The sequence below is a fragment of the Hyperolius riggenbachi genome, chromosome 8 (genome assembly GCF_040937935.1).
Source record: "Hyperolius riggenbachi isolate aHypRig1 chromosome 8, aHypRig1.pri, whole genome shotgun sequence".
NCBI classification, from domain to species: domain Eukaryota; kingdom Metazoa; phylum Chordata; class Amphibia; order Anura; family Hyperoliidae; genus Hyperolius; species Hyperolius riggenbachi.
Window position 1 is genome coordinate 83,475,732 of NC_090653.1, and position 19,682 is coordinate 83,495,413.

A 19,682-nucleotide genomic window follows, 5' to 3' on the forward strand; every position below is an offset into this window, starting at 1 on the left:
GTTAGAAGTCAGCAAACCCCTTCTGTGCGGATGACTACTTGGAGTGCAGAAGTGCTTTGAGCTTCAAAGTATACTATAAGGGGTATAGAGGACTTAAAAACAGAAATGTTTTAAATATTTTGACAGCGTCCACAAAGGTGAAGTATGTATGCCAAACCCATGCTCTTATGCACTACTGTCTATTATGGCGCTGAGTGGAGTTCTTCCTTAAAGGACCACTGCTGCGAAAATCGTAAAATTTAAAATATATGTAAACACATACAAATAAGAAGTACATTTCTTCCTGAGTAAAATAAGCCATACATTACTTTTCTCCTATGTTGCCGTCACTTACAGTAGGCAGTAGAAATCTGACAGAACCGACAGGTTTTGGGCTAGTCTATCTCTCCAAAGGGGATTCTCAGCATGGCCTCTATTCTTTATAAAAAGACACCCCCTGAAAAAGATTTATATGAAGATGCTGGCCTGCCTCCCTGCTCGCAGCACACTTTTTTGGCAATTGAACGGCGCAACTGTGATTCACTAAGTACTTTAAAAAAAAAAAAAAAAAAAATCCTGAGAACTCCCCCATGAGGAGATGGGCTAGTCCAAAACCTGTTGGTTCTGTCAGATTTCTACTACTTACTGTAACAGCAACATAGGTGAAAAGTAATTCATGGCTCATTTTACTCTGGAAGAAATATACTTCTTATATGTATATGTTTATACTGTATATACAATATTTTACATTTTACGATTTTCGCAACAGTGGTCCTTTAACCAAAGATGTTCACCAGTCATTTACCAGGAAAGAGGTTTTGGATGTATAGTGGCATATGATGTGCTGATTGTACTTCCCTGGAACATATGTACGTCCGCCCTCACTTTTACACTTGTACCCAGCAAGTCGAGCTTCACATAGTCCAACAGCTTTGTGCAACCTTTACAGGTCAAATTACCCCTCAGTCATGAATGCACTCAAAATTGAAGGTCATTAGCAGCAAGTTAACCAACTCTAATAAAAAACTAACCAAAACATTCTAATTTGCCTTTTAAGGGAACCTGAACCAAGTAAAATCTTTTAAAATAAATACATGATGTACGTGCAAATTAATATTACATACTTACCTCGCCATCAGTTCCTCTCAGAAGCTCACCATTTTCTTCTAACAATGATTGTTACAAAATATACCAAGAAATATACCAAGAAATTGTGAACTGTGAACCCCATTTACTAACTATAAAAATAACTTGTTAAACAGGTGTATTAACTTTAAATCCTAGTGAATAGTAAACACAACTAGATTTTGATATACAAAAAGAATAGTGATTTTTATTTTGCAATTATAAAAATACAGATTTATTTTTAGAAAGCCCTTAAAAGCTGAAACTCAACTTGGTTGAACTTGATGGATGAAAATAGGCTCAAAGAACATAAAACATGAAAAAAATTGTATAAAGATGAGCCAGTAAAAGGAGGCTCGTCCGTATGCGTTTCGTGGTTACACCACTACTTTTTATTATTTAGACTTTCTATAGCACCGACATCTTCTGCAGCACTGTACAGAGTATATTGTCTTGCCACTAACTGTCCCTAGGAAGAGCTCACAATCTATTCCCTACAATAGTCATATGTCTATTGTAGTCTAGGGCCAATTTAAGGGCAAGCCAATTAACTTATCCATATGTTTTTTTGATGTAGGTGGAGACCCGGAGGAAACCCACTCAGCCAAGGGGAGAATATACAAACTCCTTGCAGATGTTGACCTGGCTGGGATTTGGATGGGGGACCCAGTGCAGTGCTACCCACTAAGCCACCGTGCTGCCCATCTACTTCATCACAGTACCAGAAAAGTGTCCACTGAACAAAAGAACCCAGTGGGGCCATAACAAGCATCCAACACTCTCAGTTACACCCAGACAAGACTCTGACATCAGCCATTCCCCTCCAACCTCTAGCCAAGTTGTACTTTTTACTAAACATAACATAAAATTACACTGCCTCTAGGTATACATATTATATACATATTATATAATACATATTGTATAATACACCTTTTGTTTCTTCCCTATTCCTTTAGATCAGGGGTGCCAAAGTCAAATACAAAGTGGGCCGAAGTTGTACACTGGGACCTAATCATGGTCCAACCTACATGGCTACTGGCCACCTTCCTCATAAAGTTCCCAGGTGTCTAAGGGCCCCCCTCCAACCCCTATGCAGTTCCCTGGTGTCTAGTGGCTCGCCTCCCTCCCCTATACAGTTCCCTGGTGTCAAAAGTCCCCCACCCTCCCCTATACAGTTCACTGTTGTCTAGTGCTTTCCCCCTACCTCCCCCATATTGCTTCCCTGGTGATCTAGGGCTTCACCTCCAATGTAGCTTCCCTGGTGGTCTAGAGTGGTCCAAACATAATGCAAAGTGGGGAAATCACTTGAGAGCCAAATGTAATGGCGCTGAGGGCCAGATTTGGCCCGCGGGCCGGAGTTTCACATGTATGCTTTAGAGTGTAAGCTCACATGGGCAGGGCTCTCTTACCCTTTTGTGTCTTGAAAGTTGCTGTACATTTTGCTCATCATGTTACATTTGACATCTCCAGTTCTGTATTATGTACCCACATGTATATTTTGTGTAGGCCATTGTCTGTACCCCATGTTTGTTTCTTACTCTGTACAGCCCCACAGAATATGTTGGAGCTTCATAAATCAATACAGTAGAATCCCTTTATAGTAAACTCCAAGAGACCAGGAAAAGTGGTTTAGTATATCAGAAGTTTACTATATTAGAATTGGTCATACAGTGTATATTTATACAGATGCAGTTGCTGGGACCTAAGGACTGAGATCAGAATTTGCACGCCGCAAGGCTAGTGTGCGATTTGCATCAATGGAAAATTAATGTAAAAGCACACAGGCACTGACATGGTTAAAATTGCATATTAACAAAAATACACAAAATCGCATTTGCATGAAATTTCACATACAAACGCATACACATTTGCAGGCAAATTCGTTTATGCGTTTTCTGCAAAGAAATCGCGTCACACTACTGGAAACTGGCCCTTACTATATCCACGTTTACTAAAATGAGATTCTACTGTAATAATATGAGAAGTGAGGTCACACACCTCGATAGCGACCAAGGAAAAATTATTACAGTCAGTGCAATGAGAGAAAAGTAATACCGTCTGTGAGGCAGCAAACAGTACATATGCCGACAGGGCGAAGCTGATCCTCTAACCTTCATCCTATCTATTATAAAAAGAACCACCATGCCTGCTGTTTTTTGCATTACAGTGTGCTGAAACCAATTGTCACCCTTGTTCCTGTCAGCTGGGTGACTGCTCATGTTTCAGTACCGCAAGTGCCCGATTCCTGGTGTAGGGCTGCAATGCTTTTCTATCTGACTTCCCTAATAACTGAATTGCCCCCTGCAGTCCATCATGAATGTGGCATCCAGTATCAATCACTCATCCCATTGCTCCACCTCTGCAGAGCACCTTTTGTAAATTGCTCCATTGGTTTCCTATCTGCTTCAGAATCAGCTCCACGATACTGGTCCATATGCAATTCACTTTTTCTCCTGAATTTTCTCCATGGTGATATTTTCACAACTAGTCATAAAATGCCTTTTAAGCCACCAGCAAGCAAGAAAATACTCAGAATAAATTTGGAAGTACCTTTTCACTAACTTTTCAGTACGGTTTCAATTGTAAAATGCTGAAAAGTTAGTTTAAAGAGAAGATAAAAATGATCTCCTAGGACAGTGATGGCTAACCTTGGCACTCCAGCTGTGACAAAACTACAATTCCCATCATGCCTCTGCCTCCCTGAGTTATGCTTAGAGCTGTCAGAGTATTGCAATGCCTCATGGGTCTAATAGTTCCACCACAACTGGAGTGCCAAGGTTAGCCATCACTGTCCTAGGAGATAACTCTAGGTGGAGGTGAAAAATGTAATTGCATATGGGCCTACGTGTCTGTTCTAGGTTTCTGAGGTTTTTCCTCCAACGACCTACACCTGATTGTGCTACACATTACCCACTCCCATGCAGACCTCCAGGACTTCTCTAGAGCTGCCCGTACTCTCTGGAACAACCCATCCCCCATTAAGCTTGCATTCACCATTAAGACCTTCAAGCAAGCCCTCAAAACGCACCTGTGTACGCTAGCCTACTCTCCCTCCCTAAACCTCTCTGCTGAACACCCATACATCAATCCCCTGTCTAGTGTGTCCCTTCCCTATCACTTTAGATTGTAAGCTATTGGCAGGGTCCTCCCCCCTTGTGTATCCCACTAGATCATGCCCCTTTACTATTGTACACCAATCCCATTGACTGACGTGAATTACTCAGTCTCTAAGGCCCTCGCTCCATTGACTGCATTAGCATTGCCTCACACTTATGCCTCTGTCTCTAAGGCCCTCGCTCCATGGACTGCATTAGCATTGCCTCACACTTATGCCTCTGTGCTGCATGATCTAGTATTCCTGTGCTGAGCCTGTGCTAGGAAGAGGGGTCTTTGATATTGATATTCAGTCCTGGTCTGACTGGTCAATTCCAGAGCCAGCTGGGCAAACCCCATAGGGCCAGATGGATGGAATATGACTGCCAGTGGAGGGGAGTGAATGGAGCAGTGGCCGAAGGCCTACCAATCACTTGGCATATTTCCTGGTTTGAGGGGACTGAAAGTGGTGTGCACGTTCGTTTTTAGCTATTTGGTAGTAAATTTGTGATGTTTAGGTATCGTTCTCGATGTGAGAAGGTTCTTTTGAAGGACTGAATGGTTTGGTGTTTGATGTAGCCACATAAATAACAGTAACAGTAGCTATAAAGCTAGCATTTAACATAACTGGGTGAACGAATAGTAAACAAAAGAGCATCAACAGAGGAGCTTCCACTGTTGCTGAATATTCACTTAATCAATTGGTTGGAAAAGAAAAAGAAAAGAACTAACTAACTAACTAGTGCTGCCTGTCTTGACAAAACATCGCCACCAGGTTTTGCTATATATGGTTGCCAGAAGGGCTGGTAGTGTGAAAGTGTTCTTCATAGCTGGGTGAGAGAAGGTCTTAGGTCTGAAGTTATATATTAGTTGCTTAATAGGTTTTCGATTGACATATTTCTGTTGTGTATGGCCAACAGTTCCCAGGTACAGAAGGGCTCAGCAGCTTTCCAGTTACTCACTATCATATATTGCGCGGCCAGGATTAGATGACAAACAGGTTTCCTATATTGGAGATCTATTTCCTCAAGATCCAGACAGAGAAGGGCCATCGAGGGGGAAATCTTAAAGTTAGAAATATATATTGAGATTTAATGAGATTTTCTACCTCCTGCCATAGATTAGCTACTAGTTGGCATTCCCATAACATGTGAACTAGGGTGCCTACTTGGCTGTTACATTTCCAGCAAAGTGAAGAGTTGTTGGGAGAGAAGGAAGCTAACCTTCTCGGGGTTAGATACCAACGAAAGGAGATTTTAAGATGCTGCTCCCAATGCGAGTTGCATTTGGAGAGTTTGTCAAGGTTTCTGTTAGTTTTAATGAGTTGTTAAACTGAGATATCTAAGCCTAGGTCATGTGTCCAACTTGTTGCAAATTTAGAGAGTGGGGATTTTTGGGGGGAGTTAATTCTGTATACCAGATAGAGATACCTCCTTGAATAGGGGTAATTGCATTTAACATAGTGAGTACACCATCTGTCCATTTGGGTATTTGGGTCTGTCTGGATCTGAGGAAGTCGATCACCCCATATAGAGTTGTACCCCTAACTATTGATGTCTGCTACCCTATTTATTGTCCAGCGCTGCACAAAATGTAAAAACAAAAACAATAATAATAATAGGAAACACCCGTTATGTAGAAAGTAATGAGCTCTGTCATCACCACATCATTTTTTTAAAATAATATTGCATCATTCTGTCACAGTTACAGTTTTAAAACCACACTCTGTCTTTTAAGCTATAAAACAAAGCAGAAATAATGACCCTTTGAACATTCCTGCAGTAAAACCTTATTCTCAAGCTGTCTCTCACTGTTTCTTGGCTGTTTAAGTGCTTCAGAAAACAGAACGGTATTCAACCCAGTGGGTTGAATACAGGAGCTCAGAGAAGTTTTTCAACTCTTCCTGCACTGGAAAACAATATGAGACTCCTTTCTTTGTTACTGATGTCCTATTTCTTAGCTGTACTACTACATGAAATTCTCAAGTCATTTTTACTTGATGTTTTCTTTAAAGTGAATCTGAAGCAATATGTGACATGATGAGATAAACATTTTAACATATGATACTAGCCCTACTAAAACATTATGAGAAATCCCTTCCTGTTCTCCAGTATAGGAAGAGTAAAAAAAAACCCTCAGTTTATGCAAAAGAGCTTCTCTGAGCTAATAGACCAAGTGGTGAAAGTCAGTCCTGTTTTCTGAAGAGCTACAGCCAAGAAGCAGCAAGAGACAGCTTGAGGTTTTACTGCAGGAAAGTTCAAAAGGTCATTACTTGTGGATAGAGTGTGGATTCTAAACTGCAACTGTGAAAGTCTGATACAATGTTATATATAAAGCTAAAAATACCTAAAAATAAAAATATGTGTCAGGATCTCTCCTGTAGTATGTTCTGTCGGTTGCAGTGGAACTGCAAACAGGAAGTTCTGACTTATCTGCTTGCATTCAGTTGCGCATTTGCAATAAGTCTCATTGTCATTTGCAATCACTCTGCAGTTCAGAGCAGTTCAGGATGCTGTCATGACTCCTCCTATTGCTGGCTGCAGTTGAACTGCAGCCAGATAGCCCTGGATTTCATACATGCATGGTGTTACATAATATTGCATGTATTTGTTATGAGAGCCCTTCAGCTAGCAGCTTGTAATCAAGCTGGCTCAGGATTGAGTGATTACCATTCAGCTGTGTGGGAATTTGCATGCCTGCATCCATTGGCTGATGTCGACATAAAAGTCTGCCTCCCATTTCAGAACCCGTCCGACATAGCGTACAGCTCCCTGAGTTGTTGCTGGGTCATTCATGTAAATTGTAAATTGCATTGTTTAATCTCGTTTCTCGCTTGGACGTTTGCTGTATCCGCGGGGATACAGTGAAGTCCTTCTAGCTTGGATTCTGCCATCACCGCGTTGGTGACTGTAGTATTCCTTCTTGCCTTGTTCCTGAGGACGTAACTAAAGCAGCGGTTGCCATTAGTTACACTCCTACCTGTTTGTCTCGTCTATGTCACTGTGAATGTTTGCCGTCGCTGGAGCAGCGACTGGATTGGCAAAGCATTCAGTCTGTCTGTCTGTTGTTTGTCTTGTTAGTTGTTATTACTTGTGCTTTAGCTAGTTTCTTTATAAATATATATGCAGATCTGCGATATATATTTATCCGTTACTTGAGCCGTTTGTTATTTTTCCGAATTAACGTGTATGATCTTAGCCTGTTACTGACTCAGATTCTGCCTAGTCCATTGTACCACAGCCATCTGATCTTGCGTGTAGGACCCTAGCCTGTTACCGACCACGTCTGTTGTGTATTGTATCACATAGCATCTAGCGTGATAGGCGGTATCGGAAGCCCAGAGCTGCAGTTGCTCTGGGCAATCTTGCTCCCTTGTTCATTACTCCTGTGGCCACCTGTGGAGCCTCTTCTTTTACCCAGCTACATAGTCTTGAGCACACACGCTGACTCAGAAAGTATACCCCCCTAGCATTACAATATGAGACTCTTTTCCTTGCTACCAATGTTCTAATTATTATCAGTACTACACGTACGATTCATTATCTCATACATTTATTTTTGATTTGGATTCACTATAAATGTTGATTGATATGTGGCATCATTTTATTTAAATCTGCAGTCCCAGGGGTAAAAAGAAAGGGAAAAAAGAAGTCCTGCCTAAAATAAGGAACAAGGCCATGTATCTAAACAGAGGATACAAAAAGCTACATGAAAGATAATGAGGGCTAATATTTGTCTTAGTATATTGCACTGCAGTTTGCACACAAACGTATGTAAATCTGCCATGGCAGTCCTGCCTAGTCACATCTGCTTGTGTGAACTACTCTGAGCATCTGACTGCAGGTGTGGATTATGGAGTGATAACAAATTTGAGTGTGAAATATTTCTTGAATATTCATCTTGCTCATTATCGGCTTTTAAACAGCAACAGAAAAGTCCTTCATTGTTTCCTGCAAGCATCTACATGTACAATAAGACAGCTGTGATGGCAAAAGCACAAACCCACACCAGAATGGCATCACAGAAACACGCTTGCTGTATGGAGAGAGGCCATTATATTTAGCACAGAAATTAACCAAATGCTGGCATCATCTCAGCACATATACACGGAAAGCAAAGCCTAAGTGAGAGGACTATGGAGGCTGTCATTTGTGTTCCTTATTTAAAAAGCTACCAGTTACCAGATCGTTATGTTCATCTTTTGGCCTCAGTCATTTATAAATCACACAGCTTTTATTTAGTGCTGTGTTTTGTTTTTGGTAATCAGGACTGTGGGATCGGTACAGAAATCATGCGACTACAACTCCGACTCCTCATTTTACAAAACCACCGACTCCGACTCCTCAGTTTATGAAACTACGATTCCAACTCCAGGTACCCAAAAATTGCTCTGACTCCTTGACTAAGACTCCAAAGCCATGTTGGTAATACGGTACAACTAATTTTTGCATAATTATGAGCTATTTTCTATGTCTGCCCCTAAACATTCCTTGGAGATATTGTACCAAGCCCACAGAAGAACCTCCCCCTTATCTATGCCCAACTTTAAACATAGACCCGGGATATGCCTACCAAACATGATCAGCTTTCTTAGGCCTATTTTTATCAGATGGCTGAACTGTGCACATTGGCGGGATGCTGTATCGCCAGGCATGTCATTGTTTAACACACAGCAGTGTTACCCAGCGGCAAAAAAAGTGACTTCTCTCGTCTGAGCAAGGCCAAGATAATTGAGTAGTCCTTGTCATTTGGATAGGCACCAGGGGAACAAGAAGTGACCTGAGACCCCAGGTAGGACTACACATAGACCTTGATAGCTTTCAACAATAAAAATCATGGCGGTGGAGCGCACTCACCTGCCCCGTCAGCAGGCTCCCTCTAGTCGGTGTCCTTGCATATCCACCTCTGCTGAGCGATAGATGGGAATGAGGAGATGGTAGGACAATGCACAGAGGTGTGTGGATCCAGCATGAACATACTTTTGTACTTACCTTAGGTAGCTTTGCCTCGGGTCAAGTTTCTTTTAAGCCTTGTACCCACGCTAGATGAAACTCGGCTGAGGCCAAGAATCTAACATGAGTCCATGTCTATGAGGCTTTAAGATGGCAGTTTGGCAAGCAATTCTAAGTCAGAGGGGGTATCTAAATGAAAGGCACACAGTGACAAATTGGGTAGTGCAGATGAGACACCAGCATAGCTTAGGTTCAGCCTGTGAACACTGGCACTGGAGATGGGGATTCAGAAGCAAATTTCCCACCAAGCTACCTTATTTTGATTTTGGTGTCCTGACAACATTTGTAGCTAAACTATTCCTGCCGACAGGTTCCCTTGTCATAAGAAGGTAGAGAAACCAGAGGACCACTTTTTTATAGGCAATTTTACAAACGCACTTTGCCACCCAGAGCTGCCAGCATGGAAATAGTCCACATTTGCTGGGAGGCTTTCAATGACAGTGAATTTCCAAGGGCACTTGTATGAAATCAGAACTGTTGTTGACAAATCACAGTCAGTTTTCATCTTCTTTGCAGCAGCATATACTGTATCTACAGGTAACTTTCTGAAGGCACAGATATATATGCAGATTCTAGCACTCTTATACAAGCTCGTGCTCGGTGTACTCGATAAATTCCTCTGGGAGGACTGATTGGAGCTCGGAGGGAACATAAAATTGCATTTGCTGCATAAAGAGACTCAGGTATGAGATGAATTATTCATTGCCTGGAAACTGAGAAACCACCATTAACTGCTCCCATTCCTATCCAGGAGGAAATGAGGAAATGCACCCAGGACCCAGGAGAGACGAGACAAGTCTGAGCAGCTGGGGGCTCTGGGGACACATAAAGCCCTTCTATCCCAGAATGCCCCTTCCTCCCTAAAATATAGATATATCACCTCATTAGCAGTGGCATAGCAATAGGGGATGTATTGGGGCCCCGTTGATCCACGGGGCCCTCCTTCAATTGCTGTATTAGCTCCTCATTGGTGCTATGGTGGTATGACCCGCAAGGATGAGATGAACCTTTTTTTGTTCCCCTCCCCCATTTAAACCTTTCTGACACAGCAGCTGCCCATGACAGAACTTGCTTCTTCATAAATATTGTTATGTATAGAGCACATGGGGCGGAGGGGGGGTGGTAATGTAAAACTCAAACTTGAGCCCTTAGCTCCCTGTCTACCCCGCTGCTCATTGGTCATGTGCCAGCAAAAAGTTTCTATGCACCTTTGGAGATACTGTGTTTTGACACTCAAATAATGATTCGGCTCCACATTCCTAGGATGAGATGGACCCTTTAAAGTCATCTATTCATACTAAATTCCAGGTGACATCTTTTTAGACCACACCACCACCAGACTGTGTCCTACAGGAATGTACTGTAGCTGCCTTAGCACATGACTCCTCTTCTTCAGAGGCTAAGAGCCACTGAAGTCTACTTCTTACCTAGTCAACGTAAGTTCGACTCCCCCTTCCTGACGCCTAACCATAAAATTTGGTTGGACAGGCCCCGCTCCTACTATTTATAGATACTCCTATTTTTTCCTAACGAAGTAGGCTATATCTTGTGAAACGCATAACAGTTTTTGATGTGGTATATAAAAAGTTCCTTTTTTATACTGAATGTGTCAGCATTTGGGAGGGAAGTCCACCACTGCCTCCTTTTTAACCAGTTTTTAACATATTTTATCCTCTGTACCATCAATTTTTGTTGCCGTTTGTCTACTCTTTGTGGAGAGGTGCTACCCCTTTCTTCATCTGCAGAGAAATTACTTCTCAACCCGAGTGGGGATGGGAATATTCTTCCTAACTGCCTTTACAGTTGTTGCCTTCGAGGTAACCGTGTTTTGTAAGGCCTTGTTTCCATCTGTCCGCTTCTATCCGCTTTTTATCAGCACATCAATGTTACAGATTGATACATGTTGCTGAAAAGCGGACAGAAGCGGACAGAAGCGCATAGATGGAAACGAGGCCTTAGTGTTATTTTACTCAACATATTCCCTACCTCCTGGTATATTAACGTACAACAATATACCTGGCTCACAGTTTTCTTTTCTGCATGTTACAGCTCAGGATGTGGACCAAATGACACATTGCTGGGACCACCAGAGGTTCCTAGACCACAATTTGAGAACCACTGCTTTGCATCAGGGTTAAGGTGGCCACTAATGGTCCAATTTCTAGTGAAAAATCGTTTGAGCGATCAGAAATTCTGATCTGATTGGTTGTAAATAATCTCAGTTGATGGGCATAATCGATTACAAACGATTATAAAAATCGTCTGATTGGATTTTTGTCAAACTAAATTTGGATTTTCTTGTTGGTTGTGATTGATAGGAAGCAAAGATTGGTTCGTTGATGGTGTAATGAATGATTTTTCATCCGATCAGAATTTCTGATCGCTCGAACAATTTTTCTCTAGAAATTGGTCCGTTAGTGGCCAGCTTTAAGATGATCACCTTCCTATTTGACACAGTCTTTCTTGAACCTGTTCAGCGCTCACATATTCATATTAACCAAATTGTAAATTGTAACACTGTAAGTCCAACTAAATTCATCCACATAACATCAATCCAGTATCTCTTGAATATTTTTGGAACAGTCGGATCTTCAAATATATGAATAATGACAGTTCAAATTGTGCTCACCGATGTTAGTGGCTGATTGAATCACAAATCAGCAGTATAGGTTTTGGTAACAGCAACAGCATCCAATTCAATCTGGCTTGCTTCTCCCTACACAGTAGCTCAAAGACAAAAACAGGAAGACAACATAGAGTGAACCAGCTTGGTCCATCTCTGGCCCTGTAAACCACACCACCAAGTGATCTTCCTGTTGCACTACACCCAGTGCTTCCACCAGCATGCAATAGATCAAATGCAGGCTCACCAGATACGTTTGCTGACCGCAATAGGACCAGCTTTAAGCACTTATTGTGCAGTTCCACTCTCCTCTTTGTTCCAAAGCAAGTTACATATAGCATAACTTATCCTATCTCCATATAGCATAAACTTAAAACAGGTCTTCCATAGCATAACTCTATTTTATTCAAATCAATTAAAATACAGTAGTGCACTCACATTTCATAAAGCACAATGCGCATAACAATAAAAGTACAGGATGTCCTCACCGCCACATGTCTTAGCGTCTCCCAGTCCGCCGTGCGTGAAGCTCCGCCCTACCGGTTTCGTCAGTGATGACTCATCAGGGGCTGATGCAGTGAACAAATCAACTACAGGTTTTTACACAGGGGTGGGAGATATGCGCACACATTACACAGCATTGCGAGAGCAATACATCTAGCGATGATGGGCAGTTTTGACCAAGAGACAAATCTGTTTCTAATCGAATCTGCCAATACACCGCAAGCCGATTCCCAATCAATTTCATGCTGAAGTCGATCTGGAATCGGCCTTATGATGCCGCATCTGACGGCCTCACCGCCCCGACACTTCCCCCCTAATGTTAAGTGTGTGTTGTCTTGTGTGTGTGTGTGTGTCCCTTGCCCAGTGTATGTTATACAATACCTTTCCGCAACCTTCGCTTGTTCCCGCTGGCTCCGGGTGCGCTCTATTCCTCATACATGCGCGCCACGTGGTTGCCTAGTAACTTGGTCGCATGTATGACGTCTGACGTCATATACGCACTCCTCCCAGGCAACCATGTGGGGCGCGTGTGTATGGCAAGCAGAGTGTGCCCAGAGCCCGCGAGTACAAGCGGAGGTTGCGGACAAGTAATGTATAACATGCACTGGGCACCGAGGGGGACATTTAACATTAGGGGGGGACAGCGCCGGGGGTTTCGCTGAGGCAGACAGCTGACACAGCTGAGAGATTAAATTACACTCGTGATTAGTCACAGATGATGGGGAATTAGACCGAATAAACTCTCTCAACCTTGCTGGCGGCCGCCAGATGCTCACTCCAGAATATAGTGTGCAGCGGGCGTTTTTACTCACCTCCCGGGGGATCCAGACGTAGGTAGCCTTTCTCCTTCCTGTCCTCCAAGGCTCTGAATCCCTCTGGTGAGATGGCCGTCAGTGATCTCACTACAGAGAGAAGACGGAGGTAAAATTGCAGCGCTGGAACCCAGGGAGGTGAGTGAGTGCTGGGGCTACTGCTGGCTTTCTGGCGGCATGATTTTTTTCCTGATTTTAGGGTCTGAAACATGCTGAAAGAACCCTAAAATCTGGAAATAATCATAACGCCAGGGAGGTTAATACATACAGGGTGACATTTTCAATGTTTTCCTTCTGTCCTGTGCAAGAGTTCAGGTCCGCTTTAAAGCGGACCTGAACTCAGAACTTCCTCTCTGCTCTAAAAGATACACAACAGCATAATAACCTTTCAACAAAAAACATGTATTTGTTACAGCTGATACTAATCCTAAAATAAATTTGCACCATTTATACTTCCTGATTCATGGAAGCAGACATATTGTTTACAGCCTGTACTTTCAAACGGGCTTATCTGCTTATCTGCCATAGACAGTCATGTGACACAGGGGAGGATCAAATTACAACTTGTGATTAGACACAAATGAGGGGTAATTAAACAGGCTCTCTAAATACATTCAGGATGCATTTCTTTACGTTTTCCTTATGTCCTGTGCAAGAGTTCAGGTCCACTTTAAGAATTCCTACAAAGGGCACATGAGTGTCAAATTGTAGTAGTTACAGAGGCGCCAGCAGAATAAAAATTAGTAGTCTATTAAAACCAAATAAAAAATTGGGGGGCTGGGGTGGATACGTCTCCCCAATATATATGACACAACCACCATATATGGTATCCAGAAAAATATATATTTAATCAGTACTCCACATAAAATTATGCAACGCGTTTCGCAGGTCCCCAGCCCCCTTCCTCAGGCAAATACAAGAGCAGGAGTAACTCCGAGGTTGTGCAGATAGGTGCACAACCTCGGAGTTACTCCTACTTTCTTCTATGGAGAGCGAATTCTTAGCCTGAGTGGGAACAGGCTTAATATCCCCATATGCGATTGGAGTGGTTGCCTGAGGTCGGCAACCCAGCCTTGTGAGTATATCCATATCTGCTGTACAAATTGAAGATTACCTAATATTAACAATAATACACTATCTGGGGCTCTCGATTGTTCTTTCTTTTTGTCTTTCTACATGAGTGTCAAATTGGCTAAGGAGCATTGGCATAAAGTAACCTGATCTGAGAAATCAAGATTTCTTTGGCCTCCAAATTCCACAAACTTAAAAAGAAACCGTAACCAAGAATTGAACTTCATCCCAATCAGTAGCTGATACCCTCTTTCCCATGAGAAATCTTTTCCTTTTCATAAACGGATCATCAAGTGGCTCTGTATGGCTGATATTGTGAAAAAAAACCTCCCACAGTGTGATGTCAATACCATGGTTCTGACATCACACTGTTGGAGCCTTGTTGCATTGTGGGAAATAACAGCGGCCAACTGCCAAAAAAGCAAGCAGCATCTCCTTCCACTGACATCATCTGCCAGCAGTAAAAATGTCACCATGTGATAAATGTCAGAATGTAAATCAGGGAGAGGAAAGATATTACAATGGGCAAACACTGACTAAATCATTTATACATTATTATTGCAAAAATGAAGCACTTTTTTATTACATTATTTTCACTGGAGTTCCTCTTTAAATTTAATGGAGGAAAAGGTCCAAAGTGGCCGCATCTCGCAGCCTATAGGGATCTGCTGCTAAGGTCAGATACCACAGGACACCTTTATCAGTCTTGTGGAGACCACACCTTCACAGGTCACAGATATTTTGGTGGCACAAAGGGGGCCCATACAGCATTAGGCAGGTTTTAATGATTTGTGTGATCAGCAAATGTGATTTTTCATTTTCTTCCCTTATGCTGGGAATACACGATGAGATTTCTCAGTCGATTTACTGTCCGATCTTATTTCCGATTAAATTTCCGGTTGATTTTCTTATCTTTTCTTATCAATTACCATTCACTTCTATGAGAAATCGATCAGGAAAATAATCGAAAATAAGATCGAACGTGTCAGAAATGATCTATTGAACCATCTATCTAACACAAAATCTAATGGTGTATTCCCAGCATTAGCTGTATCCAGACGCCTCTCCCTCTGTAACTACCCAAGGTTATTAGAACTCAGTTTTCATTCTTGTATGTGAATAATGCTCTCTCCGCCTCCTTAAAGAGACACTGAAGCGAAAAAAAATGATGATATTATGATGTGTATGTGTAGTACAGCTAAGAAAAAAAACATTAAGATCAGATACATCAGTCTAATTGTTACCAGTACAGGAAGAGTTGAGAAACTCCAGTCGTTATCTCTATGCAAAAAAGCTATTAACCACCCTGGCGTTCTGATTAAATCGCCAGGGTGGCTGCGGGAGGGTTTTTTTTAAATAAAAAAAAAACTATTTCATGCAGCCAACTGAAAGTTGGCTGCATGAAAGCCCACTAGAGGGCGCTCCGGAGGCGATCTTCCGATCGCCTCCGGCGCCCAGAATAAACAAGGAAGGCCGCAATGAGCGGCCTTCCTTGTTTTGCTTATATCGTCGCCATAGCGACGAGCGGAGTGACGTCATCGACGTCAGCCGACGTCCTGACGTCAGCCGCCTCCGATCCAGCCCTTAGCGCTGGCCGGAACTTTTTGTTCCGGCTACGCTGGGCTCAGGCGGCTGGGGGGACCCTCTTTCGCCGCTGCTCGCGGCGAATCGCCGCAGAGCGGCGGCGATCAGGCAGCACACGCGGCTGGCAAAGTGCCGGCTGCGTGTGCTGCTTTTTATTTCATTAAAATCGGCCCAGCAGGGCCTGAGCGGCAGCCGCTGGCGGTGTTGGACGAGCTGAGCTCGTCCAGACCGCTCAGCTGGTTAAGCTCACCGACTAACTTAGTCGTGGAGAGGGCTGTTATCTGACTTTTATTATCTCAACTGTAATTGAACTGTTTACTTTTCCTCTGCTAGAGGAGAGTTCATTACTTCACAGACTGCTCTGAAAGACTCATTTTGAATGCTGAGTGTTGTGTAATCTGCACATATTATAGAATAATGCAATGTTAGAAAAAACACTATATACCTGAAAATAAAAATATGAGAATATTTTCTTTGCTGCTAATCTTCTAGTAATTATTCATAGTCCACAACCAATTCATTATATCATATATTTTTTTTCGCTTCAGTGTCTCTTTAAGATATAGCATTGCCGCTTACATCTCATTTTCACTAACCAGTTCAGAAATCTCTTGCAAGTCCTTTTCACTGTCTGTGTAGATGTCTCTTTAATCGATATCAGTATGCAGTCAGGACTCTCTTACTTTCCACTCTTTTTACCCCCCTAATCAATCAGGTCCTGCTGCCCTCCTGTGCGCACAATCTCTGATGGAAAGAGGCCTGGAGCCTGGGGTGCCTGTAATTCCCCAGGCAGAGTCTGCCACCAGCCAGTGATCTGTCACCATGGAGAACGCTTATAATACCCAAATAATACAGTATAATACTAGATATAGTGGGGAGGAGGGAGGTGGGGGTGGTATGTCTCTGGATTTTTGCAGTGTTAAACTGCACTCCTCCCCCTCACCCCATCTCACCCTTCCCTGTCAGGCCTGCGTTCCCTATTCTGCATATCCTTCTTTCTTTAAATCTTCTCTGTATTCCTGGCCTAGAAATCTGGCCCCCTGTCACATGACCAGGCCACCTTCCTCCATAGCTTTCAGTTAAGCTACCTACAGACATGAAAGGACAGTGTTTCATGCAGTGACAATCAGACTCTGCCTAAAGAGCTTTCTCCTCAAAAAGTCTTTTCATAAGCATGCACATTGGGATTGCCTGAATGTATATGTTTATGCCTAGGGAGGGGGGAGACACACACAGCGCCATTAATCTCCGGGGGAAAGCAAAAGCAGTCGCACACACAAAAAAAACCCTCTGCAGATCATTTTCTCCCTCGAGATATGTCGGTCTGGGAATGTCTGGCGTAAGGAGAGAGTGGCCATAAACATTCAATTGTTTAACAATTCATCCATAACCTACTACATTAAGCAGTCATCATCTTCAGCCTCTTCTATTAAGGCCTGAGTGAACTTTCACATCTTAAAAGTGTAGCAGTAGAAATGTGGAACCCAATATAAGTATACAGGTAGACCCACCGCCAATATAAACGGCCTGAAAATGTGAAATTTGATTCCGAGGGAACAAATGAAAAAAAAAAAAAAAAAAAAACATTTTTGAAAAAGACCTTGTAGTTGTTGAGAAAATCATTTTGCCATTTTGGTGCAGTACACTGAGGAAACGGGGCAGAGGTGGCCCATAGGGGACACTAAAGGTACGGGAGAACAGTGGTGACACAGAGGGGGACACTGGAGGCACAGGGGGTGTAGAGGAGGTACAGGGGACAAAGATGACATAGTGTTCTGACTTATAGACAGATTCAGGTTAGAGCAACACGGACATCCATAGCATCCCAGGAAAAAAAACACATATATAAGTAGAAAAATACTTATTCTGCTTACATGCCATATGTATTGTACTCTCCACATGTTTATTTCAGTGAACTTTAGATGGTAAATAAAGAGAAAACTGTTCCAGGCATTTTCAGCTTTACCACCTCTGGCTGTGAGCCAATCCTGATCCTCCCTTACTCTTTTTTTCCTCCTGTCTAAAATAATGTATGCATTGCCAGACTCCCTCCCCCACTGAGCTCAGTAGAGACTGCACTGTCATATCTAACTTGCTTTGTAAACACGTGTGAGCACAGCATAGATCGTATTTCAGCAGCTTCTGCAGAGGAGTGAGGTGCATTTCCCTTCTCAGCCTCAGCCTGTCACACTGAACTGCCCTCAGCCAATCCGTGAGGAGCAGGCATGTGGGAGGGGAGATAACCAGCTTTCTTCTCCTCAGAAATTTACCAAAATAGAGCCAGGCTGACTGAGATAAGATTCAGTACAGCAAACACATGTATGATTATATTGGAATGCTTGCAATGCGGACTGGATTGAGACTACATAATAAACACAGAGGAGTGGATAAATGGAATTTGATTTTATGGCTGACAATCCCGCTTTAAAGGGACACTTAAGTCAAACAAAAAAAATGAGTTTTACTCACCTAGGGCTTCCAATAGCCCCCTGCAGCTGTCCTGTGCCCTCGCCGTCTCCCTCCGATCCTCCTGGCCCCGCCGGCAGCTACTTCCTGTTTCGGTGTCAGGAGCTGACAGGCTGGGGACGCGAGTGATTCTTCACATTCCCAGACACATTAGCACCCTCTATGCTGCTATATGGTATATGATATATGCTATAGTAGTATAGATGGCGCTATTGTGGCCAGGAACGCGAAGAATCACTCGCGTCCCCAGCCTGTCAGCTCCTGTCACTGAAACAGGAAGTGGCTGCCGGCGGGGCCAGGAGGATCGGAGGGAGACGGCGAGGGCACCGGACAGCTGCAGGGGGCTATTGGAAGCCCCAGGTGAGTAAAACTCATTTTTTTTGTTTGACTTAAGTGTCCCTTTAAGAACAAACCTACAGTCCCGATCGCGTTCCTTAAGTGGGGACTACAGGTACAATGTTAAAAGGTAACAGTGAGCCATACTTCCATCACTCATCACTAGTCTAGGCTGACAGCGTACACACTATTCTACTACAGAGAGGTGCTCAAGCCTTGAAAGGGCTGCAATACAGATGTAAATACCTGAGTCAGGTCTCTTGCACACTACTTGTGATTCAGATTTTTTATACGATCCGATTTTTTAATTCGATTTTAAAAAGTACTGCATGCTTCTACGTTTTTTAATCGGAATCAAAAAGCGGATCGTATAAAAAAAGCGGAACCGCATGTAGTATGCAAGAGACCTAAGCCACATTAACGGTGAGACTCATTGTATAATAAAGTCTGCATGCTGTTGGTCTAATTATACCTTCATGCCCAGCATACGCCTCCAGGGCCACATGTCTTTAGTATGAGCTTTGTGGCTACTGAAAAAATTGCTTTATACCCATGTTTATAGCACCATGTGGATAACATGCAGTTCCACAGCACAATGTTACCTACTGCTCTCGTAGAGAACGCTTCGCTGACACTGAAGCCCTCAGCACTCTGCTAACTCTACTTTGTACAGCGCCACGGAATAGGTTGGCGCTTTATAAATCAATAATAATTATAATAACTTACAACTCAGATTAATTTTTTTGAGATGAGTTCAAAGTCACTTAAAGCAAACCTGAAGAGAAAAAAAAAACTAATGATATAATGAATTGTATGTGTAGTACGGATAATGAATAGAACATTAGTAGCAAAAAAAAAGTCTCATATGTTTATTCTCAGTTATATAGCCTTTTTTTTTTTTTTTTTTTTTTTTTAATAACATTGCATCATATTCTTTAGCACGTCCGTCATTCTCCAACCTTTAAAATCTTTAAGTGCTCCCTCAAAACTCACTTTTATAGACAAGCATACGCTCTAACTTAGGCCGTTCCACCTTCGACCTCTCGCCAAATTGTACTCCTTACTAGACAACCTGAA

The 19,682-nt window shown here is 42.6% G+C and overlaps 1 protein-coding gene across 6 annotated transcripts in view; it reads right to left on the reverse strand.

Annotated features, from left to right (window-relative positions):
* DPF1 (double PHD fingers 1) overlaps window positions 1–19,682 on the reverse strand; it is a 185,186-nt gene that overhangs the window by 106,951 nt on the left and 58,553 nt on the right. Inside the window, exon 1 of one of the 6 annotated variants that reach the window (XM_068250832.1) lies at window positions 16,400–16,468. The exons of 4 other annotated variants lie outside the window; for them this stretch is intronic. Coding sequence is in view for 1 of the 2 variants with exons in the window: in XM_068250830.1 (XP_068106931.1) it covers window positions 12,321–12,328 (8 nt within the window). In the remaining variant the exon portion in view is untranslated. Of the gene's footprint in view, window positions 1–12,320; window positions 12,374–16,399; window positions 16,469–19,682 lie in introns of those variants that run through there. One more of the 6 variants, XM_068250830.1, reaches the window with a different exon arrangement.